We start from the raw sequence: 26,415 nt of genomic DNA, 5'->3' as shown, positions 1-26,415 counted from the left end.
GTTTCACCACCACCCAGGAGGTAGGAGGTTCAGTCATCGCCCACTGCGTGTCTTTCACAAGCCGTGGGGCCAGAGGCCAGGAGTTGGGGGGGTGGGGAGGGTGGGTCAGGGAGCATGAGGCCAGGATCACGTGCCCGGCTGCAGCCGGCTCCTCTCCACTCCTGCAGACAGCGCTGGCCTTGTGCAATGCACCCATCTCCTGCTGCGGGTGGGGTGATCTGAACTCTGCCTACCTCGCATGCCTTTTGTTTGCTTCCAATCTCTCTTCCTCCTGTAGCCTGAAAACCGGGACGCAAGAGCGAAGGAGGATTATCAGGACAAGCTCTGCAGCGCCTGGATTTTGGGGAAGACATCAGCATGGCCAGCACCTACCCTAAGCCGGAGGAGAAGATCCTGCAGACCCTTCGGGATGCTGCCAACCGCCTTCGGGTTCACTCCATCCGGGCCACCTGCGCCTCAAACTCTGGGTAAATTCACTGGGACCCTGTAATTTTTCTAATTATGGGAGATTTTGGGAGGTATTGAGGGCAGAGTCTGCTGGATCAGGCTAGAGACCAGCAGTTCAAACTCCTGGGGTGCAAGGAAGAGGACTTTCCATTACTTCCCTCCCCGGCATTTCCCCTTGGTTCCTATGGGTCTTCTCGGGAGGAGGGAAGGGGGAGCCAGCTGTGAGCTACCTACCCTGTAGAGACGACCTCTCCCCACTCGTAGCTGGAATCGCATGTCAGTTTCCTTTACTTGCTCTGCAAAAAAGTATTCTTTTGGGAATATTGGATGTGAACCTAAGAAGAGCTTACTGGATCAGGCCAATTGTCTAGTCTAGGCATGTTCAACAGGTAGATCACATGTTCAACAGGTAGATCGCAGAGTGTTCCTGGTAGATCTCTGTCCCCACAGTGATTAAAAAAAATTCCATTTTCCAAAAAAGATCATCAACTAAAAAGAAGCTCAACAACTCTGGCTTCCTAAAAACAGCTCAGCAACTTGTCCAATGACAATGGGTAGATCACTATCGCAGTCTATTGGGAATTGGACGTCCCTGAGTCCATCATCCTGCTCTCACAGTGGCCAACCAGTTGCAAACGGGAAACCAGCAAGCAGGATTCGAACACAGGAGCCCTCTCCCCACCCTGTGCTTCCCAGCAGCTGGCATTCAGAAGCGTTGCTGCTTCCAACCATGAAAGGCAGAGCATAGCAGGCGTGGCTAGTAGCCCTCCATAGCCCTCTCTGCTATGAGTTGGCCCAGTCCTCTTTGGAAGTCCTCTAGAATGGTGGCCATCGCTGCCTCCTGCGGAAGGGAGTTCCATAGTTTAACTCTGCGTGAAGAAAGACTTCCTTGTGTCTGTCCTGAATCTTCCAGCGCTCAGCTTCCGTTGCTGCTGCTCCGGTATTCTCCTGTCTTAAGATATTTCTGTTCCCTTTTTGGGGGGAGCTAATGGGGCGAACTATCCACACCCCTTGCTTAGGATCTGGGTTTCACTGCAATTGCTGTAGCCTTGGGGCTAAAGAGCAGCTTTCTTTTATTGGCCTCCTGGGACTTAGCATCATTCACTATGCTTAGGATGCAGGCAAGGCCTTGCTACGCCACGGACTGACTTGGACAGGTTTTCCTGATCATCATGTTATATTTGTATGCTGCCTTTCCACAATGCTCAAGGCGGCTTACAACACGACAAGATTTACACAATTGCAAAAGTCATGAACAGTAATTAAACCACATCAAAAAATACACAACCAAATGGAAAACAATTAAAATCTAAAACTAAGAATACAGCATTAATATCTGTAAGGTCCTCGGTTAGTTGCTCATGAGTAAGCAGGCAAAACTCCAGGTTTCCTTTAAGAGTTTTATTGTGCAAACTATGTACAGTGCAGAGCTAATAAGTTCACGTCTGTATCAAGCGTGGCCAGAATCCGGGAATGGCCCCTTCCGGTTCTGACCCCAACAAAAGAGCTTCGGTATATGGAAACCCCGCCTCCCATCCTTTCGTTTCACCCCTCAACGCCTTGGGGCGCCGGAAGCTGCGCGTCTCCTTCATCGCCCCTTGAGTGAGGGGAGTGCGGGGTCCCTCCAGCATCCTCAGAGCCTCAACCCCCCACCCCCTGAGTCCCATGCTCCTCCCCGCTGGAAGCTGCTTCCTCTGCTGCCCGAGGAGGTGCTGCTGGTCAGGTGGGACTGGGGCTCTCTGTACCATCCCGAGAGCCCTTCTACCACCTTGCGCTGCGCAGGGACAGTTCCCTGACAATATCACAGTTTAAAATGGCATAGGTAAAAAATAACAGCAATTTAAACGAAAAACAAAAATGGCCGCCGCTGGCCTTTGACCAGCGAGGTTTCTCCCTCCTCCTTCCTGCCGTTGCCGTTTTGTCACTGTTTACCTCCTGTCCTCTTGCTGCAGAGAGCCAGTGTGGTGTAGTGGTTAAGAGCGGCAGACTCGTAATCTGGGGAACCGGGTTCGCATCTCCGCTCCTCCACATGCATCTGCTGGGTGACCTTGGGCTAGTCACACTTCTCTGAAGTCTCTCAGCCCCACTCACCTCACGGAGTGTTTGTTGTGGGGGAGGAAGGGAAAGGAGAATCTTAGCTGCTTGGAGACTCCTTCGGGTAGTGAAAAGCGGGATATCAAATCCAAACGCCGCTTCTTCTTCTTCAGTAATGCTTTATTGTAATCGTCGAGAGTGAATTCCTACTGATTTATTACCTGTTCTTCTTTTGAGACTTAACTTTATTGCATAATATTATATATTAAACACATTGTGGACCATTACCTTATTTGATGGAAGTTTCTCGTTTTAAAGTCCTATTTTTTGTTGTGATTTATTTGGATATCAAATCCAAACTCTTCTTCAATTCTTCTTCTGCAGCCACCCCACCTCCTGCTGCAGCGCGGCCGAGATCATGTCTGCGCTCTTCTTCCACACCATGCGCTACAAGCCGGACGAACCAGGCCACCGCAGCAACGACCGCTTCGTGCTCTCCAAGGTGAGGAGTCTCTGACGCTGGCCTCTCCTTCGCCCACTGGGTGCTCCTCCAGACGTCTTGGACTACAGTTCCCATGAGAAAAAAAATAGATCGAAATGAGCAGTGGTCATGCTGTGCTGGCTGAGCGTGATGGGAATTATAGTGCAAGGCATCTTGAGGGGCGCTCAGTGGGCAAAAGCTGACCCTGGCACTGCCCAGGGACCAAAGTGAGCTAGCTGCGAGCAGGTCCCCTCTCTCACCACCCCAAAGCCCAAGGGGGTCCCTGGGTTCACCGATTCCTTGCCCTTTGAACAACCAGGCAGAGGGCCTTCTCGGTGGTGGCGCCTGCCTTGTGGAACGCCCACCCAGCCGATGTCAAGGCAATAAGAAACTTATTTTACTTCTAAAAGACAACTGAAGGGAAGTTTTTAATGTATAATTGTTTTTAATAATCCATTGAAAGCCTCCCAGAGTGGCTGGGGAAACCCAGCCAGATGGGCAGGGTATAAATAAATTATTATTATTATTATTGTTGTTGTTGTTGTTGTTGTTGTTGTTGTTGTTGTTTATCTTGACCACCATGCTTCTGGTCTTCCCCTTCTGCTGCCTCGCTTACCGCAGCTCCTCCCCATTGTTTATTAATTCATTTTCATTTATTAAATTCGTCCGCCGCCCTCCATTTGTAGATCTCGGGCCTGTTCAAATCGTAAAAATGCAATAAAACACACACACACAACACAACGCACTACGATGGTTGCCAGGAGGAGGTTCCTTCCTCTGGGCCAAGGGTGACCCCTGCTTTTGCTGTGCTTCCTCCACAGGGTCATGCTGCTCCTGTCCTCTACGCTGCCTGGGCTGAGGCCGGCTACCTCGACGAGTCCGATCTGCTGAAACTGAGGAAAATCGACTGCGACCTGGAAGGCCACCCAACCCCGGTAAGTGCTTTCCTTCGTACGGCTCTGGCTCTCGGTAGTCCGTGCTGCGTAATGGGCCCAGGGCTAGAAATTAGCCGGGTGCCAGGCACGTTTTGCAACTGGTGCAGATCCAACTGGCTGGCCCCTCCAGCTTCCTTGAGCCAGGTGAGCAGAAGAGCTTAGGTAGGTATTGAATGCGTAGCTTTTCCCTCCAAGGAGTACATGGCTCAACCCCCTCCTTGGTTAACCCTCACAAGGACCCTGTGAGGTAGGTTACGAGGTTAAAACCTCTTTGCTTTAGAACAGGGGTCTGCAAACTAAGGCCCGGGGGCCGGATGCAGCCCCCCAGGCTCATAAATCCGGCCCACGGACCCTGCCACCCACTCGGTCAGCCCCCGCGTGTTGTGGATGCCTTGCCGCGCGGAGACTGACTGGCATGGCTTCTGGGCGGGCGGCAATGCTGGCGCGGCTTTGGATTGGCTGCAGGAAGTTCCAGCAACCAATCCGAAGCCTTGCCGCCCACGCACTGAGGTAAACCCGGTGCAGCCATGGACGGAGAGGCCATTGGGTGGGCGGTGGGTCTTGGCCACGCCATGGGCATCGTGACGGGCGCGTCGCGGGGCTTCAGCTGGAGCTTGGCGTGCCGGCTGGCCCTGCGCCTGGCACCCGGCTCAGTGCTGCTGCTGGTGGCTCGCTCAGCGGCTGCGCTGGAGCAGATAGAGGGCGAGCTACGCGCTGCCTGTCCGGCGCTCCACGTGCGTGGCCTGCACGCCGACCTGGCCTCCGACAGTTTGTGGCGCGTGGTGCACGACACCTGAGAGCTCCGCAGGGACGGGCCAATGGAGCAGCTGCTTCTTGTCAGGAATGCCAGTGAGTGGGCGTTGCCAACCTGTGCTCCTGAGTGTGTGCAGAGTGCGCTCCTCCTCCAGGTCCGGAGGCTTGCAGGGTATTTATAATTTTTCAAAATATAGTCCGGCCCCCCAAAAGGTCTGAGGGACAGTGGACCGGCCCCCGATGAAAAAGTTTGCTGACCCCTGCTTTGGAATCTGTGAGGTGTGTGTCGCTGGTGGAGGGGCCAGGAAAGCGTCTTGGGTGGGAAGAGTTTGTGCCCTGATCCAGAACAGTTCAGAAACAAAGGATCAGGACCTTGCGGGGCTAATTGGTCTTCGATGGTATCCTCACCCCACGTTCCTCGCACTTTTTTTCTCCCGGGTTTACAGAGGCTGCCTTTTGTGGATGTGGCCACCGGCTCGCTAGGACAAGGTCTTGGAGCTGCCTGTGGCATGGCCTACACGGGGAAATACTTTGACAAAGCCAGGTGAGGAACTTACTGGGGAAACTGGGAGGACCCACCCAACTGGAGCGCCGTGTGCCAATTCCAAACGCTTTCTGTGGTTCGGCACGAGTAAACAGTTGGCGTAATTGATAAAAACTATGGATACAGCTCCCATCAGTCATAGACATTGGTACCTTGGTTCTCAAACTTAAAACCGTTCCAGAAATCCGTTCTTAAACCAAAGCGTTCTTAAACCAAGACCCGCTTTCCCATAGAAAGTAATGCAAAATGGATTAATCCGTTCCAGACTTTTAAAAACAGCCCCTAAAACAGCAATTTAACATGAGTTTTACTCTCTAACGAGACCATTTATCCATAAAATGAAAGCAAGAATCAATGTACTGTGCTATGAAATAAATAAGACAGTATTGTAGATGATAAAAATTTAGATTTTTTTTTTCTTACCTGCACTGATGATAGTCATTGTTTGGATGGGGGGCTTTTATCCATTTCTGCAGCCTCACAATCGATCAATCAGTAGCTGAACTGGGTTCCACACAGCCACAAAAACCAATTAACCGAAAAAGCTTCAAAAACAAAAACGCAAAATAAATAGCAAAACCAAAAGCGCCAAATACCGTGGTACCTTGGTTCTCAAACTTAATCCGTTCCGGAAGTCCATTTGACTTCTGAAATGTGCGAAAACCAAAGCGCAGCTTCTGATTGGGGCAGGCGTCCCGGAAACAATAGCCGACAGCCGCATCGGACATTTGGCTTCCAAAAAACGTTCGGAAACCAGAACACTTATTTGCGGGTTTTCGGCGTTTGGGGACCAAGGCGTTTGAGAACCAAGGTGCCACTGCATTCTGTTGCTTTCATATCATAGAACCGTAGAGTTGGAAGGGACCACGAGGGTCATCTAGCCTTGCAATGCCGGAATATTTATGGGCTGTAATAAAGCAAATGTCCTTTATTCCTCTTGCGTGAGAACTTTTGAGGGCATAAAGTTACGGGTAAGCGCCTACAGGCGACTCTCCATTTACGCAAGGGTGGCATTCTTTTTTTATTATTATTATTAATAAGTTTTATTACATAAAATGTATACAAAAGTTTGTAAATTTACATAAGGGTACATACTTACATAAAAAACAAACGAAATAGCCAATAAAAGGAGAAGAAGAGAGAGAGAAAAAAGAAGAAGAAAAGAAAATAACGGAGTGGAAGGAAAAAGAAAAGATACATTTTTTAAAAAGGAAAAATTACATTACAATTGGTTGACTTCCACCGCTGCATAACACTACCTATTTCCAACTGAAATTTTCTGCCATTCTTTCCTTTGACATCATGCATTTTTTTAATGTTACTGTAATTCAACTTAAAATTATTCTACTCCAAACACAACCAAAACCTTTCATTTAATCCTTGTTTACTTAAATATTCATTAAAACATTTCCATTGGTTTTGAATCACATTTTTTGATTTTTGCCTTATCCAGTTAGTCAATCTTGCCATCTCTAGATATTCAGCCAGTTTGCTCTGCCATTCTTTCTTGATTGGTACGATACTATCTTTCCAGTGCTGGGCTATCAGGGTTCTCGCTGCTGTAGTCTCATAAAAAAAAAAATCTACTTTCTCTTTTGGTATATCCCCATTTACTATTGCTAAGGGTGGCATTCTGAACCCCTGCACATGTCAGTGAAATCTCATAAGGTGGGGAGACGCCTGCCAGCTCAACAGAGCGCCACTGATGCGCGGAGAAAAAACTGGTGTGGGCCAGAGGCATAACGGGGCTTTCTGGCTCACACCTGACGCTTGGGAATGCACAGCGTCAGCTGAAGAGACCCCCCCCCCCGAACCCGAAGATTATTTCCCCTTGTGAGACGGAGGGGGCTGAAGCTAATCGGGTCTCTCTCCCCACGGCCAGTTTTTTCGGGGCTGCATGTATGCATGGCCATGTCTGAATTATATAATAATTATAATAATTATAATTTATTACTTACACCCCGCCCATCTGGCTTGAACACCTGTCAATGGGGGATGCCTGCATTCCTAACGCACTCAGATTATAACTCCAGCAAAGGGTCCCTAACCTCTTAGTACTGTATTTTTCGCTCCATAAGACGCACTTTTTTCCTCCTAAAAAGTAAGGGGAAATATCTGTGCGTCTTATGGAGCGAATGGTGGTCCCTGGAGCTGAATTGCCCAGGGGCCAAAAGAGGATTATGCTTTTTATTTTACAAAGAGAAAAGGGGGTGTTGAAAGGACCCCGCTCAGCAGCTGATCAGCAAGAGATCGGGAGAGAGATAAGAGTCCCGGCTCCCTTTCAGCCCCGCCCTCCATTGTTGAATGTGCTGCAGAGGGAGGTTGTTTGTTTCCCCAGCGAAATGGGACTGGCTGATTAGATTATCTGTCTGGAAACTGTAGAAAAGGCTCCCTTTCCTTTAGAAGCTGCAGAAATGTGAGTTGAACCCCATAAAAACAGAGCTTTTCCTCTTTGCTTTTCCCCCTTTGCAAAAGGAGCTTTGTTTTTCCCCCTTTGCAAAAAACTGCAAAAATTTTAGCTGATCCTCAAAAAAACAGGGTTTTTCCCTTTGCAAAAAAAGCTGCAAAACTTTTAGCTGATCCTCAAAAAAACAGGGCTTTTAGAGGAGGAAAACCAGAATTTTCTTGTTTCCTCCTCTAAAAACGAGGTGCGCCCTATGGAGCGAAAAATGCGGTGATTTGCATAGGGAGAAACACACCTTGCGGCACAAAGAAAAGCAAACTGTTTCCTCCTCTTGTGGCAGAGTTTAGCAGGAGGGAACGACGAAGGATGGGTGTGTGGAAAGGACCTCTCTTCCTTCTCTCTCTCTCTCTTGGAAATAATTTTTATCTGATTTTACAAATTCATTCACACAAGTAGTATCATTACAGATATTAAAATTTGCACAAGATTCTTCCGCATCTCAAGACTTCCCTCTTCCCCTCCGTGGGTTCTTTAAATAACTTTTTTTTAAAAACTGCATATTATAAATCCATCTAATTTATCATCCTCCATTACATCAAAAATCATTGCAAGAGTTATTTGAAGGCTGCCAGAGAGTTTGAATGTTTACAATGGTCTTCCCATTCTTTGTTGAAGTTTTGAACCTCCTGATTTCTGATTTCCCCGGTTCATCTTGCCATCTCTGCGTAGTCCGAGAATTTCATCTGCCAGGACCTCTCTCCCTTCTCGCCTCCTTGATAATAATATTAATTTTGTTAATTATATTAAGTCGGTAATGATACACTGGGCTAAAGACTTTGATTGTAATATACAGTTGGAGGAATGGGAGAAGTTATGGAAAGAAAGCATAAAATTTACTGCATGTACCGCTTTGAAAGAGAATATGATGAAAATGATGTGTAGATGGTATATTACACCAGTAAAATTAGCGAAAATGTATAAAGTGAGTAATAAATGCTGGAAATGTAAAGAGAAAGAAGGAATGTTTTATCATATGTGGTGGGAAGGTAAGAAGGTGAAAGGCTTCTGGGAAATGATATATAATGAGATGAAAAAAATGTTGAAATATACGTTTATAAAGAAACCAGAAGCATTTCTGCCTGGAATTGTAGGAAAAGAGATTAATAGAAAAGATAAAAAAATTGTTCCTATACGCAACAACGGCAGCAATAATGTTATTGGCACAGAAATGGAAGCAAGAAGAATTACCAACAATTGAAGATTGGCAGACAAAATTAATGGACTATGCAGAATTGGATAAGATGACAGGAAGAGTTTGAAACCGGAGGGACCAGGAATTCCTGAAGGATTGGACTAAATTTGAGAAATATTTGAAAGACAATTGTAAACAACAAATTAGGCTTACAAGAAGTTTTGTGATGTTAATTTTAGGAAACATTAGGGAGATAATTTTGGAAGGTAATAATCGACTATGGTGATAAAAAGTAATAGTGAAGTTGGAAATACAAGAAGAAATTGGGAAATTTGAAAATCTTGAGAAGTGGTTGATGGAAGTCAAAAATATGTATAAGAGATGAATATTATTGGATGTTTAAAAGAAGGTACCGTATTTTTCACTCCGTAAGATGCACCTGACCATAAGATGCACTTAGTTTTTTTTGGGGGGGGGGAAAGCCCCCCTTTTTGACGATCAATTAAAACTTGTGCATCTTCTTTTGGAAGAAGAAAAGCCCCATTTGCAAAAGGAGCAGCTCAAAGCCCTTTCTACAGTTTCCAGACAATAATTAATCAGACAGTCACATGTCGCTGGGGAAACCAACAGCCTCCTCTGCAGAAAGGGAGCCATTGACCTTATCTGTCTCCCCGATCTCTTGCTGATCAGCTATAAAGCAGCAGCCTTTCAACACCCCCTTCTCTCTTTGTAAAAGAAAAAGCATTATCCTCTTTTGGCCCCTGGGCAATTCAGCTCCAGGGACCATGCATTCGCTCCATAAGACGCACGGACATCTCCCCTTACTTTTTAGGAGGGAAAAAGTGCGTCTTACGGAGCGAAAAATGCGGTATGTAAAACTTAATAAAAATTATTTATATAATTTATTTATTTTTTGTGATTTATATCCTCGCTTCCTTTGGCCCTGACCTGCCTCCCTCTTCCCCCAGCTACCGTGTATACTGCCTGCTGGGCGACGGCGAGAGCTCTGAGGGCTCGGTGTGGGAAGGTCTGGCCTTCGGCTCCCAGTACAAGTTGGACAACCTGGTGGCCATCTTCGATGTCAACCGGCTGGGGCAGAGTGAGGCCGCCCCCCTGCGCCACGACATGGAGGTCTACCGCAAACGCTGCGAGGCCTTCGGGTGAGTAAGCTTCGAACCTCCTCTCTGCGGCAGGCGGCTGTTCCCAGACTTCCTTCTCCCGGCCGTCCCTTCCAGAGTAAAAAAATTGCTTGTGAATTTTTTATGGATAGGAAATGGTTTGGAAAGCACAACTCCGTTTGTCCGCGGTGTCGCTTGATTTCTTGTTTCGAAAAGATGCCGATCCAAATTCTGCCAATTTTTTAAAGAACATGTTTTGATATTACACTGAAAAGTTTAATAAAAGTTTCTTTGATTGTCCTTTCAATCTTGAATTGAAGATTAAGGTAGAATGTTGATAGAATATAACATTTTGTGCTTGTGTGTTTCTTTTTTTCTTCTTGTCCCCCCCTCTCCTTTCTTTTTTATTTATTTTCTTCTCTTGAGATAATAGCTTTGTTTGGTTTTTATTGTACTACATGTTGAAAACTTTAATAATCAATAATAATGAAGAATCTTCCTGCCACGCTTGGTGGCTAACAGATTGAGGTTGAATCCTGACAAGACAGAAGTACAGTTTTGGGGGGAAAGGGGTGGGTGGGGGTGGAGGACTCCCTGGTCCTGAATGGGGTAACTGTGCCCCTGAAGGACCAGGTGTGCAGCCTGGGGGTCATTTTGGACTCATAGCTGTCCATGGAGGCGCAGGTTAATTCTGTGTCCAGGGCAGCTGTCTACCAGCTCCATCTGGTACGCAGGATGAGACCCTACCTGCCCGCAGACAGTCTCGCCAGAGTGGTGCATGCTCTATTTAGGTCTCGCTTAGACTACTGCAATGCACTCTATGTGGGGCTACCTTTGAAGGTGACCTGGAAACTACAACTAATCCAAAATGTGGCAGCTAGACTGGTGACTGGGAGCGGTTGCCGAGACCATATAACACAGGTCTTGAAAGACCTACATTGGCTCCCAGTATGTTTCCGAACACAATTCAAAGTGTTGGTGCTGACCTTGAAAGCCCTAAACGGCCTCGGTCCAGTATACCTGAAGGAGCGTCTCCACCCCCATTGTTCTGCCTGGACACTGAGGTCCAGCTCCAAGGGTCTTCTGCTGGTTCCCTCCCTGCGAGAAGTGAGGTTACAGGGAACCAGGCAGAGGGCCTTCTCGGTAGTGGCGCCCACCCTGTGAAATGCCCTCCCATCAGATGTCAAGGAAATAAACAACTATCTGATTTTTAGAAGACATCTGAAGATAGCCCTATTTAGGGAAGCTTTTAATATTTGATGAATTATTGTATTTTAATATTTTGCTGGAAGCCGCCCAGAGTGACTGGGGAAACCCAGCCAGATGGGCGGGGTATAAATATATTATTATTATTATTATTATTATTATTATTATTATTATTATTATTATTATTATTATTTATTAACATCTCCTGCCACACCTTTTGGGAACCGCTGAGTTAAGGAGAGCTTGGCTTCTGGATCCTGCCAGCGGCCCTTTTTGCCTGGCCTCCTGTTCTTGCAGTCGCCAGCCAGATGGGAAGCCTAAAGCTGACCTCCTTCCCTCCTTCTTCCAGGTGGAATACGTACGTAGTGGATGGGCATAATGTGGAGGAGCTGTGCCAAGCCCTGTGGCAAGCCAGCCAGCAGAAGGGGAAGCCCACCGCCATCGTGGCCAAGACCTTCAAAGGGCGAGGAATTGCAGGTGAGCTTGTGGCCCTTTTGTCCTCCTGTGGGGGGTGAAGGAGGAGACCTGCTTGCGGCAGTCATTCTGGTCCCGGGACGGCGCCTGGGTCAGCCTTCGCCCTCTCGGCGCCCTTCCAGGTGTCTTGGACTACAACTCCCATCATACCTAGCCAATGCAGTGTGACTTTTCCTCAATTTGATCTTTTTTTTAACATAGAGGTATTTTATATACAGGTGAAACTCGAAAAATTAGAATATTGTGGAAAAGTCCATTTATGTAAGCAATTGTTTTCATTAGCTACTGGAGTTTAATATATGAGATGGACTCATGACATGCAAAGTGAGATATGTCAAGCCTTTGCTTGTTATAATTGTGATGATTATGGCATGCAGCTGATGGAAACTCCAAAGTTGAAATTGTTAATTTGGGGTTCTCACCAGCTGTACGCCATAATCATCACAATTATAACAAATAAAGGCTTGACATATCTCGCTTTGCATGTTGTGAGTCTATCTCATATATTAGTTTCACCTTTTGAGTTGAATTACTGAAAGAAATGAACCTTTCCACCATATTCTAATTTTTCGAGTTTCACCTGTATTGTGACGTGGCTGTTACTTCTGTTGATCATGATCCAGAGAGTCAGTGTGGTGTAGTGGTTAATAGCTGTAGACTTGTGTCAGGCTGCTCTTGCCTTTGATGTTGCTTGTGAGAAACGGCCGGCTCAAGCGGTGAGCTTAAAAGCGATTTATTAGTCATTTAGAGTTACAGAGTGATGAAATCATGACCTCTCCCTTGCAATCAGTTTTCCGGACTGGAACCTTCGCGCGCGCGCCAGCAGAGGAAACCCCTCGTCCCCCTAATATGACGTTGACGCTTACGTCTCCCCCTCTGCTCCCCCCCTTGTCGGCTACTGACAGTATGTGAAGTCTCTCCCTCTTCCTGAGACGTTTGCTGATGAGGGCTGGGAGAGCTAGAGGTATCTGTACTAATTATAGGTAATTGCTCTCGATATCTCAGCCCCTCCCCCTTACTGGCTGAATCCCAATCTTTTCTCTCCTCTGCCGTTTCATCTCTTCTCTCCCCCCGCTCCTCCCGAGCAATCCCTCTATCCCTGACAACTCGTAATCTGGTGAACCGGGTTCGCTTCCCCACTCTTCCACATGCAGCTGCTGGGTGACCTTGGGCTAGTCACACTTCTCTGAAGTCTCTCAGCCCCACTCACCTCACAGAGGAAGGGAAAGGAGAATGTTAGCCGCTTTGAGACTCCTTCGAGTAGTGATAAAGCGGGATGTCAAATCCAAAACTCTTCTTCAGTAATGCTTTATTGTAATCGCCGAGAGTGAATTCCTACTGATTTATTACCTGTTCTTCATTTGAGACTTAACTTTATTGTGTAATATTATATATTAAATGCATTGTGGACCATTACCTTATTTGATGGAAGTTGCTTGTTTTAAAGTCATATTTTTTATTGTGATTTATTTGCTGTTGTTTTTTTAAATATTTTTTATTAATTTTCTATTTAAACATATATAATCACATCATTATTATCCAGTTTACTTATTTGGCTCTTTAGGGCCTGTCGACTTCCTTCCCTCCCACCTCCCGGCTTTCAAAAGTAACCTTTATATCACAGCAGTTTATATATTTTCCAGTTCTAATAGAACTCGTTGCAAAATACCTCAAAATTTAAATAAATGTAGAAAGGTAAAAAAATTCCCCATTACAAGTCTTCAGATAACCCTACTAGTGTTGTTAATTGTTTAATTGCTTACAATGGTAGTTTATTATGATTTAGTTGCATCGTCGTAGCATGTGTCGGTTTTCTTGTATGTTTTGCTGTTTCTACGATTCGCAAACCACCTTGTCTATAGCAATGCAGAAAGGCAGTGTGGAAATTAAGAGTGAAATGCAGTGGAGAAACAGTGACGGGTGTTGTAGTTTAAAACACCTGGAGGGCGCCAGGTTGGCAAAGGCTGACTCCCTGAGTGTTCCCTTGCCTCAGGTGTGGAGGATGCGGACAACTGGCATGGGAAGCCCATGCCCAAGGAGAAAATGGAGTCCATCATCAACGCTCTCCAGGGCCAAATGCCGGCCAGTAAAGTTTACACCATCCTGCCGCCGGCCGGAGACGTCTCCCTGGTCACCACGGACGAGATCAAGATGCCGTCTCCACCCGCTTTCAAAATAGGAGAGAAGGTACTGCCATATTGAGATCTTAGGGCCTCCCTTGCCGTCTGACGCCACAATTCTACAGTTACAGTGGTACCTCTGGTTGCGAACAGGATCCTTTCCAGAGGCCCATGAAAAGCCCGCAGCCTGAAGCGCCGTATCTGCGCAGGTGCGCGGTGTGATTTGGTGCTTGTGCACACGCGCGATTTAGCGCTACTGCGCATGTGCGAGCGGCGAAACCGGAAGTAACCCTTTCTGGTACTTCCGGGTCGCCGTGGGACGCAACCTGAAAAAATGTAACATGAAGCAAACGTAACATGAGGTAAGGTCAAGGGACCCCTGACCGTTAGGTCCAATCGTGTCCGACTCTGGGGTTGCGGCGCTCATCTCGCGTTACTGGCCGAGGGAACCAGCGTACAGCTTCCAGGTCATGTGGCCAGCATGACTAAGCCGCTTCTGGCGAACCAGAGCAGCGCACGGAAACGCCGTTTACCTTCCCGCCGGAGCGGTACCTATTTATCTACTTGCACTTTGACGTGCTTTCGAACTGCTAGGTTGGCAGGAGCTGGGACTGAGCAATGGGAGCTCACCCCATCGTTGGGGATTCGAACCGCCGACCTTCTGATCGGCAAGCCCTAGGCTCTGTGGTTTAACCCACAGCGCCACCCACACCCCCTCAACGTGAGGTATGACTGTACAAAAAGTCCCAAACGCTGTGCCCTTTCCTCGCAGGAAAACACCTCTGTACCTGCTGAGAGCAGGTGTGTGCCTTGACAGCGGAACTCGGGTGCCTTTGAGGGGCCTCTAACGTGGTTAACCTCCTCCTGTTCCTCCCCCCAGATGGCCACTCGCAAGGCCTACGGCTTAGCCCTGGCCAAGCTGGGCAGTGCCAGCCCTCGTGTGGTGGCCCTGGACGGCGACACAAAGAACTCGACGTTTGCCGAGCTGTTCAAGAAGGCCCACCCGGAGCGTTACATTGAGTGCTTCATCGCCGAGCAGAACATGGTGAGCCTGCAAGGGTGGGTCTCCGGGGGGAGAGTGCGGGTGCCGACACCTTTTATTTCTTTATCGCCCACCCTTCATCCTCGGATCTGGGAGGCGGGTGACAGCATTAACACACATGGAGATCCGGCTCCGAGGGCCTTGCAGCGGTTCCCCCACTGCGAGAAGCAAAGTTACAGGGCCTTCTTGGTAGTGGCGCCTGCCCTGTGGAACACCCTCCCACCAGATGTCTAGGACGGGTCAGGAAACTTTTTCAGCAGGGGGCCGGTCCACTGTCCCTTAGACCAGTGTTTTTCAACCACTGTTCCGTGGCACACTAGTGTGCCGCGAGATGTTGCCTGGTGTGCCGTGGGAAAAATTGAAAAATTACTTTATATATAGTCAATATAGGCACAGAGTTAATTTTTTTAACATTTTCTAATGGTGGTGTGCCTCGTGATTTTTTTCATGAAACAAGTGTGCCTTTGCCCCAAAAAGGTTGAAAAACACTGCCTTAGACCTTGTGGGGGGCCGGACTATATTTTGAAAAATAAATAAAAAATGAACGAATTCTTATGCCCCACAAATAACCCAGAGATGCATTTTAAATAAAAGGGCACATTCTACTCGCGTAAAAACACACTGATTCCTGGACTATCTGCAGGCCGGATTTAGAAGGCAATTGGGCCAGATCTAGCCCCCAGGCCTTAGGTTGCCTACCCATAGGAGATAAATAACTATATAAGTTTTAGAAGACATCTGAAGAGGGATTTTTTTTTTTAATGGTTGCTCTTTAATAGTGTTGTTAATATTATATGCAGCCAGATGGGTGGCATATAAGAAATAAAATGAAATTATTATTATTATTTTATTATATCCCGCCTATCTGGCTGGGTTGCCCCAGTCACTCATTATTATAGCATTAAAAACTATTCCAAACAACATACAGCCACAGAAACAAGGTGGGTCCTGCTTCTTCAGCGCCCTCCAGAAGCTGTCCAGTGATGGCGCCAGGCTCACCTCTGTGGGGAGGGTGTTGCGCAGCTTCGGGGCCACCACAGAGAAGACCCTCTTCCAGGCTGCCACTACCCTAAGCCTTGTGAGGGTGGAGGAATTGCCAAGAGGGCCCCTTCCACCAAACTCAGCCCCTGAGAGGGTCTGTAGGGAAGGAGACGGCCTTTCATATACAGGTGAAACTCGAAAAATTAGAATATCATGGAAAGGTTCATTTCTTTCAGTAATTCAACTTAAAAGGTGAAACTAACATGTGAGATGGACTCATGACATGCAAAGTGAGATATGTCAAGCCTTTGTTTGTTATAATTGTGATGATTATGGCGTACAGCTGATGAGAACCCCAAATTAACAATTTCAATTTTGGGGTTTTCATCAGCTGTGCGCCATAATCATCACAATTATAACAAACAAAGGCTTGACGTATCTCGCTTTGCATGTCATGAGTCTATCTCATATATTAAATTCCAGTAGCTAATGAAAACAATTGCTTACATAAATGGACTTTTCCACGATATTCTAATTTTTTGAGTTTCGCCTGTATATGGGCCTGAGGGGTTTAGAGATTCAAACACCATCCTGAGACCCTTGAATGGGGCATGGAAACAAATTGACAATAATAAATTCCGTTGGAGGCTGCCCATAGTGGCACCCTTCTATCTAAGTCAAACCGAGTAGTCCAACTGAACTAGTTTTAAGTTAGTTAGTTATTTTCTACATTGTCATAAATGAGAACCATTCCTCTTCTTTGTAGATAGCACATTAATCAAAAACCTAGCGACCGTATGGGATCTATTCGGTTCCTCGTCATTTAATAAGTAAATTAATTTAGAATCCTGGGTTCCATCATGGGTTTTCTTCAAAAGTGGAAACAAAAATTTGGACCAAGCTGCTGAAAGAATTGGACAGCAAAAAATATATATGTTGTAAGGATTCTATGGAACCGCTGTTACATTCGCAAAGGAGGGAGATTTGTCCATTGGAAAGTCTATTACCCAAAACATTTGATGGAAAAGCATTAAATCTGGCTTTTATAAAAGCGTACCTATACCTCGCAACAGAGAGATTGGTTAAATAGTGTGGTAGTTTCATTGGTGGTAATAGGCCTAAGTTGGATGGTGAGCAAGTTCCGTGACTTGTCAGAGAGGTAAGCTGAAAATCAGTCTCCTCTAACTTTTGAGAAAAAGCTCTTTTGGCTGAAATTAAGTCCAGCTCCAAGAGATTGGATGGGGATAATCCAATGTCCACAAGTTTATTATGTATAACTTCAGGCATCCAAACAACATGACCAGTCCAACGAAGTTGATGTTTGAAGAATCATTGCTTCAACACTGGTGATCTTTGCTTTGTCCAGTCCACTAGCATTAGTTCGCCTGTCTTCCCTACTGCTCTTATTATTACTACTGCTGCTGCTGCTGCTAACCTTGTCTTGCTCCGCGCAGGTCAGTGTGGCCCTTGGTTGTGCCGCCAGGAACCGCATGATCCCCTTTGCCAGCTCCTTTGCGGCATTCTTCACCCGGGCGTTCGACCACATCCGGATGGCGGCCATTTCCCACGCCAACATCAAGCTGTGTGGGTCCCACTGCGGGGTTTCTATCGGTATGTATGGGGCCTGATGCGCAAGGCCTGCTTGCCCTTACTCATAGCACTTACGGCCTTCCTTGCCTCAGAGGAGCTGGGGGGGGGGCATATGCATTTCTTTCCCTTCCCCACCGCTTGTCTTTACAACAACCTTGCGAGGTAGGTGAGGCTGAGAGGCGGTGCCTGGCCCGCAATCGCCCAGCGAGCTTCATGGCTGAGTGTGGCCCTCCTCTGACACGCTAGCCCAGTTTTTGTGGTTTGGGCCGGTTCACGGTCCCACAGACGCTGCAGTGTGCACATGCAAACACTCCTTCTGGCGTGGAGGAGTGCGCAGCTTCCCAGCAAAAGGCAGTCCCAACTACGCTCTGCGCCAGTTTAGCACAGCGCACAGGAGCTGACTGTGCGGGTGGCGGGGGTCCATGGGCCAGTTAAACGAACCCCATGGGTCTCTTGTGGCCCATGGGCCTTAGGTTGCTGACCCCTGCGCTAGCCCATGGGTGGGCAAGCAGCAGCTCAGGAGCTGCCTGTGGCCCTCAGCCTCACATTACGCGGCCCCCGGTGCCCCATTCCTCCACCCAAGCAAGACTCCCTTCCTTCCTTCCATCCTGTTTGTTTTCTCGTTTCCCCCTTTTAAAGTGTGTCCCTTCTATCTTTGTAGTTCCAGAAAAGCACAGGGGCAAAAATTCATTTGCTGTAAATGAACTGATGTTGGTTATCAGTGAGTAGCTGTTGAGGGGGGAAGCCCCTTGTAGCGGGAGTTTTCTCTCCTGTGTTCTCTTCCCTGTTTCATTTATATCTATCTATCTATCTATCTATCTATCTATCTATCTATCTATCTATCCATTAGGTCCAGTCGCAGACGACTCTGGAGTTGCGGCGCTCATTATCAGGGAAGTTTTTAATTTGTGACTTTGTATTGTATTTTAATATTTGTTGGAAGCCGCCGGGGAGTGGCCGGGGAGTGGCCGGGGAGACCCAGCCGGATGGGCGGGGTACAAATAATAAATTATTATTATTACTTTTATTATTATTATTATTATTATTATTGGCTGAGGGAGCCTGAATAGGCTTGTCTAAAGAAAATGGGTTTTAGCAGCCACCAAAAAAAGAGTACAGAGAAACTGACTGCCTGACATCTATAGGCAGGGAGTTCCAAAGGGTACATTGCTTCTGCACTAAAAGGTCTTATTATAAATGCAGAATCAGTCCCACAGATCAAAGTGGTTGATGGGGCACCTCTGGGGTATGGCAGTCTTGGAGATAAACTGGTAATAATAATAATAATAATAATAATAATAATAATAATAATACCCCGCCCATCTGGCTTCCCCACCCACTCTGGGCGGCTTCCAACAAAATATTAAAAATACATTAAAACACCAGTCATTAAAAACTTCCCTAAACAGGGCTGCCTTCAGATGTCTTCTAAAAGTCAGGTAGGTAGGTAGTTTATTTCGGCCATTTGGCCCATATCACATGGCAAAAACACATTCATTGTAATACACGCAAAATAAAACAATTTAAACAATACGGTACAAAACCAATTTTAAAATAACCCGTTTACACCCTTCCATCTAAGTCAAACCGAAATCAAGAGTAGTCCAACTGAAGTAGTAAAAGTCAGGTAGTTGTTTATTTCCTTGACATCTGATGGGAGGGCATTCCACAGCCGGGTGCCACCACCGAGAAGGCCCTCTGCCTGGTTCCCTGTAACCTCACTTCTCGCAGGGAGGGAACTGCCAGAAGGCCCTCGGAGCTGGACCTCGGCGTCCGGGCTGAACAATGGGGGTGGAGACGCTCCTTCAGCTCCCAAGTAGTTAAAAGTAGGGTGGGGTAGCGTTTCTGGCTCATTTCCTGGTTTACGTTCCTGGTTGCTTCTCTCTGCATCTCCTCTTCTTGGCTGTGAAGATTAAACTCTTGTTCCCTTTGTATCCTGCTTCTCCCCCCCCCCCCAGGGGTCCAAGACTCTGTACGTTGTCATCTCCCTCCCACTCCCCCTTTATCTTCACAACGGTCCCGCGAGGTAGGTTAGGCTGAGAGTTGCCAAACTGTGCCTGCTCGGAGTGTTTTTGTGGTTGATAATCCGAGTTGACTCATTGCCTCTTCTGGTTTGTATTTTGCTTTGAACTAATCAGGAGTGGAGCAGAGGAATTAAAGCGCTGGGGTCGGGGTGCGTGCCTAACTCCTGCTCTCCCCGCATGTTAACACACCACCTCTGGGGGGGGGGGCCTGCGGATGCTACACTTGGCTTGTGTTCTGCTTCACATGCTCAAGGCTCTGTATGCCGTTTTGGGCTCACAACAGCCCTGCGGTGTAGGCTGGGGAGTTGTTTCGAGACGGGAAGAGCGTCTCTCTGCACGACCAGCCCACAAGCCTTCGAAAGCAATTAACCGAATTTAAACCGTGAGATTAAAGAACTCCTTTTTTTAAATAATAAAGTTTCCTGGACAGAAAATAGTAAAAATTCAACCAAAGTGCTACAGATACCGGTATATTTCACAGATTAGACTCCCCCCCCTGCTGCTTTTAAATGGGCACGTGACAAGGTGACTTGAGGATCGATGTGCATGACAAAATATTTGTGCGTGTGTTGTGGTTCAAGGTTGAAGCATCTGTTTTGAATCCAGAAAGGGCCAGATTCAATCTCAATTAATTTTTATTGCTTTTCAAATTTTTTAAACTTAATTGGACACCATATTAATTCAGATTTAATACAAATTAAAAGTGACTCCCCTCCCCTCCATCTCGATGTTCCCACCCTCATTAGCTGCTCAACATTTCATACATTTCCAAATTACATACAGTTTTTTCTTTCTTTACGCCCCTGACGAGGCTCAAGGTGGCTTTCAGATAAGGACAAACCGATGCAAACAAAATATTTTAAAAATAATTGCACATTTATGGAATTAAAACAAAATGCATGTATAAAAATCCATTAAAAGCATACAGATAACGACAACAGGAACAGCATGGCGCCAGCCCTTTTCTTAAAAGCAGTCATTCCCCAAAAGGCTGTTGGAAAAAGGATCTTTCCGCCTGCCGCCAGAAGGACAGGAAGGAGGGAGCCAGTCGAATTTCTCCAGGGAAGGATTGCCAGAGTCTGGGAGCAGCCGTTGTGGATCAAAGAGCCCTAGAGTTGTAAGGGACCCCAAGGGTCATCTAGGTCAACCCCCTGCAGCACAGGATCACAGCTAAGGATGGGCCACTGGCCTGATCCAACACACTCGTGTTTTTCAGCCCTGGAGAGCAGCTGCCAGTCAGAGGAGACAATACTGAGCTGGATGGAGCTTTGGTCTGACTCGCTGTGAGCCAGATTCCTGTGTTCCTTCCCTCTCCTCCTCTTCTGGGCTTCTGTTCTGTCCTAAACAAGCCAGCTCTGTACTGATGTCTGTATCCTGATTCTCCTTCTGGGATTGCCTTGAGAACTGGGCCAAAGCAAACTAACTGGGCCAAAGCAAACAAGATGAATTTTAACAAGGAGAAATGTAAAGTACTACACTTGGGCAAAAAAAAAATATGAAAGGCACAAATACAGGATGGGTGACACCTGGCTTGAGAGCAGTAGATGTGAAAAGGATCTAGGAGTCAACAGTGTGATGCAGCAGCTAAAAAAGCCAATGCAATTCTGGGCTGCATCAATAGGAGTATAGCATCTAGATCAAGGGAGGTAATAGTACCACTATATTCTGCTGTGGTCAGACCTCACCTGGAATACTGTGTCCAGTTCTGGGCACCACAGTTCAAGAAGGATACTGACAAGCTGGAACGTGTCCAGAGGAGGGCAACCAAAATGGTCCAAGGCCTGGAAATGATGCCTTATGAGGAACGGCTTAGGGAGCTGGGTATGTTTAGCCTGGAGAAGAGAAGGTTAAGGGGTGATATGATAGCCATGTTCAAATATATAAAAGGATGTCATATAGAGGAGGGCGAAAGGTTGTTTTCTGCTGCTCCAGAGAAGCGGACACGGGGCAATGGATTCAAACTACAAGAAAGAAGATTCCACCTAAACATTAGGAAGAACAGTAAGAGCTGTTCGGCAGTGGAATTTGCTGCCCAGGAGTGTGGTGGAGTCTCCTTCTTTGGAGGTCTTTAAGCGGAGGCTTGGCAGCCATCTGTCAGGAATGCTTTGATGGTGTTTCCTGCTTGGCAGGGGGTTGGACTGGATGGCCCTTGGGGTCTCTTCCAACTCTACGATTCTATGATTACAGTGGAATCTCAGTTCTCAAACGTCTCCGTTGATGAACAGTTCCGAACCCGAACCCCGAAAACCTGGAAGTAATTGCTTCTGTTTTCTAACATGCCTTGGAAGTCAAACGGCTTCCAAGGCGCGTTTTCTCCATTTTTTTAATGGGTTTCTGGGGGTTTTCCTGTTGTTATTCTGTCTCTCACGGCTACAGTAAACCTACCATTAAAATGATGGACTGGTCATTTCTTCGTCAGGGGGCAAACGGGCAAATTTAGCAGGGGATCGAATACTTTCCCCCCTCACTGTGCTAAATCTGAGTGGAGGTACAGAGCCGGAGGCTTGGGCTGCCTGGTATGCCAAACAGGACTCGGAATTAATCCCGCATTGCACAACTTGCACAGAAGCGTAAGGCTGGAAGGGAACCCCAAGGGCCATCTAGCCCAACCCCCTGCAATGCAGGAATTGTAGCACCAGGAGGCGCTGTTGTGGTTGTCTTTCCCTCTCTTGGCATGGCACGGGCTCCTGTGTTTTCTGTGGCGTGCGGCTGGAGGGTCACGCTTTTCCCGCTGCATCCCCAGGTGAGGACGGACCTTCCCAGATGGCCTTGGAGGACATCGCCATGTTCAGGACCATTCCGGGCTGCACTGTCTTCTACCCGAGCGACGCTGTGGCCACTGAGCATGCTGTCCTTCTGGCTGCAAACACCAAGGTATCCGGTTAAAGCATTGTCGCCGGCTTGGGGGGAAGTGGAAGGGGAAACCACAGCTCTCCGAAATCCCGATTTACAGTGGTACCTTGGTTCTCAAACGCCTTGGTACTCAAACAACTTGGAACCCAAACATTGCAAGCCTGGAAGTAAGCGTTCCGGTTTGCGAACTTTTTTCGGAAGCCGAACGTGCTCCGTTTTGAGTGTTACTCTTCCAATTTGAGTGCCTCACTTCTGTTTTGAGTGTTACGCTGCGGTCTGTCCATTTTTGCTATTTATTTTGCGTTTTTGTCTTTGCGGCTCTTTTTGTTTGTTTTTGTGACTGTGTGGAACCCAGTTCAGCCACTGATGGATGGATTGATTGTGTGTGTGACTGCAGTACGTTGCTTATTGCTTCCATTTTGTGGACCGATGTTCTCGTTAGATGGTAAAATTCATGTTAACTTGCTGTTTTAGGGGTTGTTTTTGAAAGTCTGGAACGGATTAATCCGTTTTGCATTACTTTCTATGGGAAAGCGCGCCCTGGTTTAAGAACGCTTTGGTTTAAGAACTGACTTCCGGAACCGATTAAGTTTGAGAACCAAGGTATCGCCATGGCCACCTTCTGACAAGTGCTTCCAAGTGTTGGCTGTCGCAAAGCTCACTGTGCAAGGCAGGGGTCTTTTTCAGCCAAGGGCCGCATTCCCTTCTGGGGCAGCTTTTCGGGGGCCACACGCCAGTTGTGGGCGGGGCTGTGGGCGGAAGTGGGCGGGGCAAGGGATGTTAATTTTGCAAGGGGCTGGTTTGTGCATGCACTCACACACCCCTCTCTACGCAGGGAAGCAAGAGGCAAGAAGTTGCGCGATAACATTAGTCAGATCTCCAGGCGTGTTCTTCCAGTCCACCACTCCTGGAAGCGCATCGTTCTTTCTGGCAACCTCTGCGTTTTTATCAGCGCAACCCTGGTGTTTCTGCAGCTCTTTGGCCCCTCGTGCGTGACCCTGTCGTGCCCCAGGACGTGTGTAAACACAAATTGGGAGCCCTGCTGCCTCCCTTGTGTTGAAATGTGATCTTTGCTCCTTCAGGGGATATGCTTCATTCGAACCAGCCGCCCAGAGACTCCCGTCCTCTACTCTCAGGACGAAAAGTTCGGGATTGGCCACGCCAAGGTAAAGGGTGTGATTTAATTTTTCATCAATTTCGTCGTCTGCATCCCGGAGGGGGGGGGGGAAGGGTTGTTTTGAACAGGACCCTCATCAGCTTTCGTCCCTCAATTTAAAAGCTGCTCTGCTCCATTCCGGTTTTAAGTACCAGTGGTCTGGTTCAAGGGGAGCTCATCCTTTTGCACCGGCTCCGCTCGCCCCAGAATATTCCCCAGTGCCTGACGAAATTCGAACCCCTCTTCTCCATACCATCGTCTCATTCACACATTGACACCCCAGAGCTGTGCTGGTCCAGAATTGTGGAATTGTAGATTTGGAAGGGACACCCAGTCCCCCCCCCCCCGGCAAGGCTAACTGTGAATTTTAGAGGCGATTTCGTTGCAGGCAGCATAGGACTTAATTCGTACCAGACTTCCCCAACCTTCTGCCTTCCAGATGTTTTGGACTCCAACTCCCATCAGCCCTAGTCGGCATGACCAATAGCCAGGAATGATGGGAGTTGCAGTCCAAATACCGGCAGGGCTAAAGCTTAGCCATCTCTGGCTTGGGATATAGTTTGTTGGCTGACAAGTCATTTTCCGTGTCTCTCTTCTACAGATTGTGCGTAAGAACGATGCGGACAAGGTGACTGTCATCGGGGCAGGAGTCACCCTCCACGAGGCCCTCACAGCTGCTGATGAGCTGGCCAAGCAAGGTAATTGGAATGGTAGAGTCAGACGGGACCCCATGATTCATCTAGCCCAAGGGTCGGCAACCTATGGCCCATGGACCCCCGCTGCCCGCCCACTCGGTTCCCGTGTGCCGCGCTAAACCGGCACGGAGCAGAGCGGGGACCACATTCTGTGATGCTGGCTGGCTTCCCATTGGCTGCAAGAAACTCCTGCAGCCAATGAGAAGCTGCGCACGCCTCCTCCGTGCCGGAAGGAGTGCCGGAAATAGTGTTTGCACGCGTGTGTCTGCGGGACCATGAACCGGCCCAAGCCACAAAAGCTTTGCCGACCCCTGGTCTAGTCCAACCCACCTGCGATGCAGGAATAACGGACGGCTACAGGTCTCGCCTTTGTCCTTCTCCATGGAGTTTTCTTGGCAGGGATACTGGAATGGCTTGCCAGTTCTTGCTCCAGGTGGATCACATTTAGTCTAAACTCTCCGCTATGACCTGTCCGTCTTGGGTGGCCCTGCACGGCATAGCTCATAGCTTCTTGAGAGTTATTCAAGCCCCTTCGCCACGACAAGGCAGTGATCCATGAAGGAGACCCTGATGTTGGGAAAGATGGAGGGCACAGGGAGAAGGGGACAACAGAGGACGAGGTGGTGGGACAGTGTTCTCAAAGCTACCAACATGTCTAACCAAACTGCGGGAGGCAGTGGAAGACACGAGTGCCTGGCGTGCTCTGGTCCGTGGGGTCACGAAGAGTTGGACATGACTGAACGACTAAACAACAACACAGATCTCGCAGGTTTGGGGTGTTGATGGCAGCTCTCCTTTCTGCCCTGCCCCAAACGCCTTCCGTCCTCTGCTCCTTCCCACAAGCCTTTTGCTTCCTCTTTAGGCACCCACATCCGGGTCATCGACCCCTTTACAATCAAGCCCTTAGATGCTGCCACCATCATCTCCAATGCCAGAGCCACCGGAGGCCGCATCATCACCGTGGAGGACCACTACAAAGAGGGTAAGCGGGTTGCGGCTGTGGAGCAGGGCACCTGGGACGGCACATTTCCCATCAATTTCCAGCACGTTTCTTGACTCCTTCCTGCCTCCCTCCTTCAACGGTCGCGTGCTCTGGGTATCGATTCCCCCCTCTCTCTTTCTAGGAGGTCTTGGCGAGGCTGTGGCGGCAGCTGTCTCCGGAGAACCCGGCATCTTGGTCCAGAGCCTGGCTGTGTCGGCCGTGCCTCGCAGCGGGAAGCCCAGCGAGCTGCTGGATGCGTTTGGGATCAGCGCCAAGCATATCGTGGCCGCCGTGAAGAGCACATTTGCCAACTGATATCCTCCCTATCTGCCTTGAGGTTGGTGGGGAGGGCGGTGGAGTTTGGAGAGAGGCCTTTCCGAAGAGCAAAAAGTGTCTCCCCAAACATACCCTTGCTCCTTCCCAGTTTTGACAGACATGCTGCTAGCATTCCCTTTTGACCTTGTGCTGTGTGAGAATGGAGCTTTTAACTGACCAAGTGACAGGCCTGTCCCTCTTCCCCCTCCATCACCAAGCCATTCTGTTCGCTCTCAAACTTCTCTCACACCACCTAGGCCCAAAGAGTGTCCCGGCCGTCATATTGGAACAATAAATAGTGCTTGACTTACTTGAACCTTTCTACCCTTGTGCCTGACGCCTAACTTCTGTGGCTTTTATTTTCTGAAGCCTGACATTCCATGGGCAGCTTGGGTAGAATTTCCTACCAGGAAAGGTTACTGACACATGAGTAAATGTTGACTGCGGAAACGCAGAAAGCTCTGACAGAAAAGTTCCGTTTATGAATTCTGTTGTCTTAGTCGGAAACGGAAGGGGCCGTTTCCCCTGTTTTTCCTTGTACTGTAACTGCTATCCGCAAACAGTGTTCACCCAGCAAGTCAATAAAAAAGAAAAGTTCTCCCCTGTTGTCTTTGCGAAGTGCTTGGTATCTCTGCAGTAAGGGGCAGCTCTGAGGGATTTCTTCAATAAAACACACTACTGTGACATTTAAGACAGCATGGCTTGGCTGCAAAATGGAGTCCTATAAACTATGCAGGCTTATAGAGACATTCCCTTGCCTTAGCTTTTATGCCTTACGTAGAAATTAAGTCACATAACAAACAGAGTTACCACCTGGTAATTAACCAGCAGCCTTATAGGGCAGAGCAGAAGTACCCTAACATAAGAGGCAAGAACAAGGCTATACATTTCATCTGCTAGTGTCAGCAAATTCCAAGATGGGCTCCGTTCCCAAGCTGACGATTCCCACCTACAGCTTGTGCAGAGACCACTGTTCTAAGAAAGAACTGCTCCTTTTCCCTTATGGGGTATCCAAGAGCCCGTATAGAGTCCTTACCAGAGTATATTGGGAAGCAAACAGCTAGTAAGC

At 47.9% G+C, this 26,415-nt stretch overlaps 1 protein-coding gene across 1 annotated transcript; it reads left to right on the top strand.

The window, feature by feature from the left end:
- Positions 1 to 297: 297 nt before the first annotated feature.
- Positions 298 to 25,946, top strand: LOC117050350 (transketolase-like protein 2). Its single transcript, XM_033155961.1, has 14 exons — positions 298 to 467; positions 2,866 to 2,983; positions 3,784 to 3,897; positions 5,097 to 5,194; positions 9,759 to 9,950; positions 11,464 to 11,591; positions 13,582 to 13,775; positions 14,589 to 14,753; positions 17,186 to 17,342; positions 22,089 to 22,219; positions 23,281 to 23,364; positions 23,956 to 24,052; positions 24,912 to 25,031; positions 25,174 to 25,946. The coding sequence occupies exons 1-14, from the start codon at positions 358 to 360 to the stop codon at positions 25,344 to 25,346; spliced, it is 1,881 nt and encodes a 626-aa protein (XP_033011852.1). The 5' UTR covers positions 298 to 357; the 3' UTR covers positions 25,347 to 25,946.
- The last annotated feature ends 469 nt before the right edge of the window (positions 25,947 to 26,415 follow it).

This window comes from Lacerta agilis, chromosome 7 (genome assembly GCF_009819535.1).
Source record: "Lacerta agilis isolate rLacAgi1 chromosome 7, rLacAgi1.pri, whole genome shotgun sequence".
In the NCBI taxonomy this organism is placed as follows: Eukaryota; Metazoa; Chordata; class Lepidosauria; order Squamata; family Lacertidae; genus Lacerta; species Lacerta agilis.
Note: the sequence above shows the minus strand (reverse complement) of the source record. Positions and strands in the feature narration are given on the sequence as shown.

Excerpts from the sequence above, each read along its gene's own strand:
- LOC117050350 (XM_033155961.1), top strand. The coding sequence starts at position 358 with ATGGCCAGCACCTACCCTAAGCCGGAGGAGAAGATCCTGCAGACCCTT. Across the intron at positions 11,592-13,581 it reads CAAAGGGCGAGGAATTGCAG|GTGTGGAGGATGCGGACAAC; the intron begins GTGAGCTTGTGG and ends CCCTTGCCTCAG. Across the intron at positions 22,220-23,280 it reads TTCTGGCTGCAAACACCAAG|GGGATATGCTTCATTCGAAC; the intron begins GTATCCGGTTAA and ends TTGCTCCTTCAG.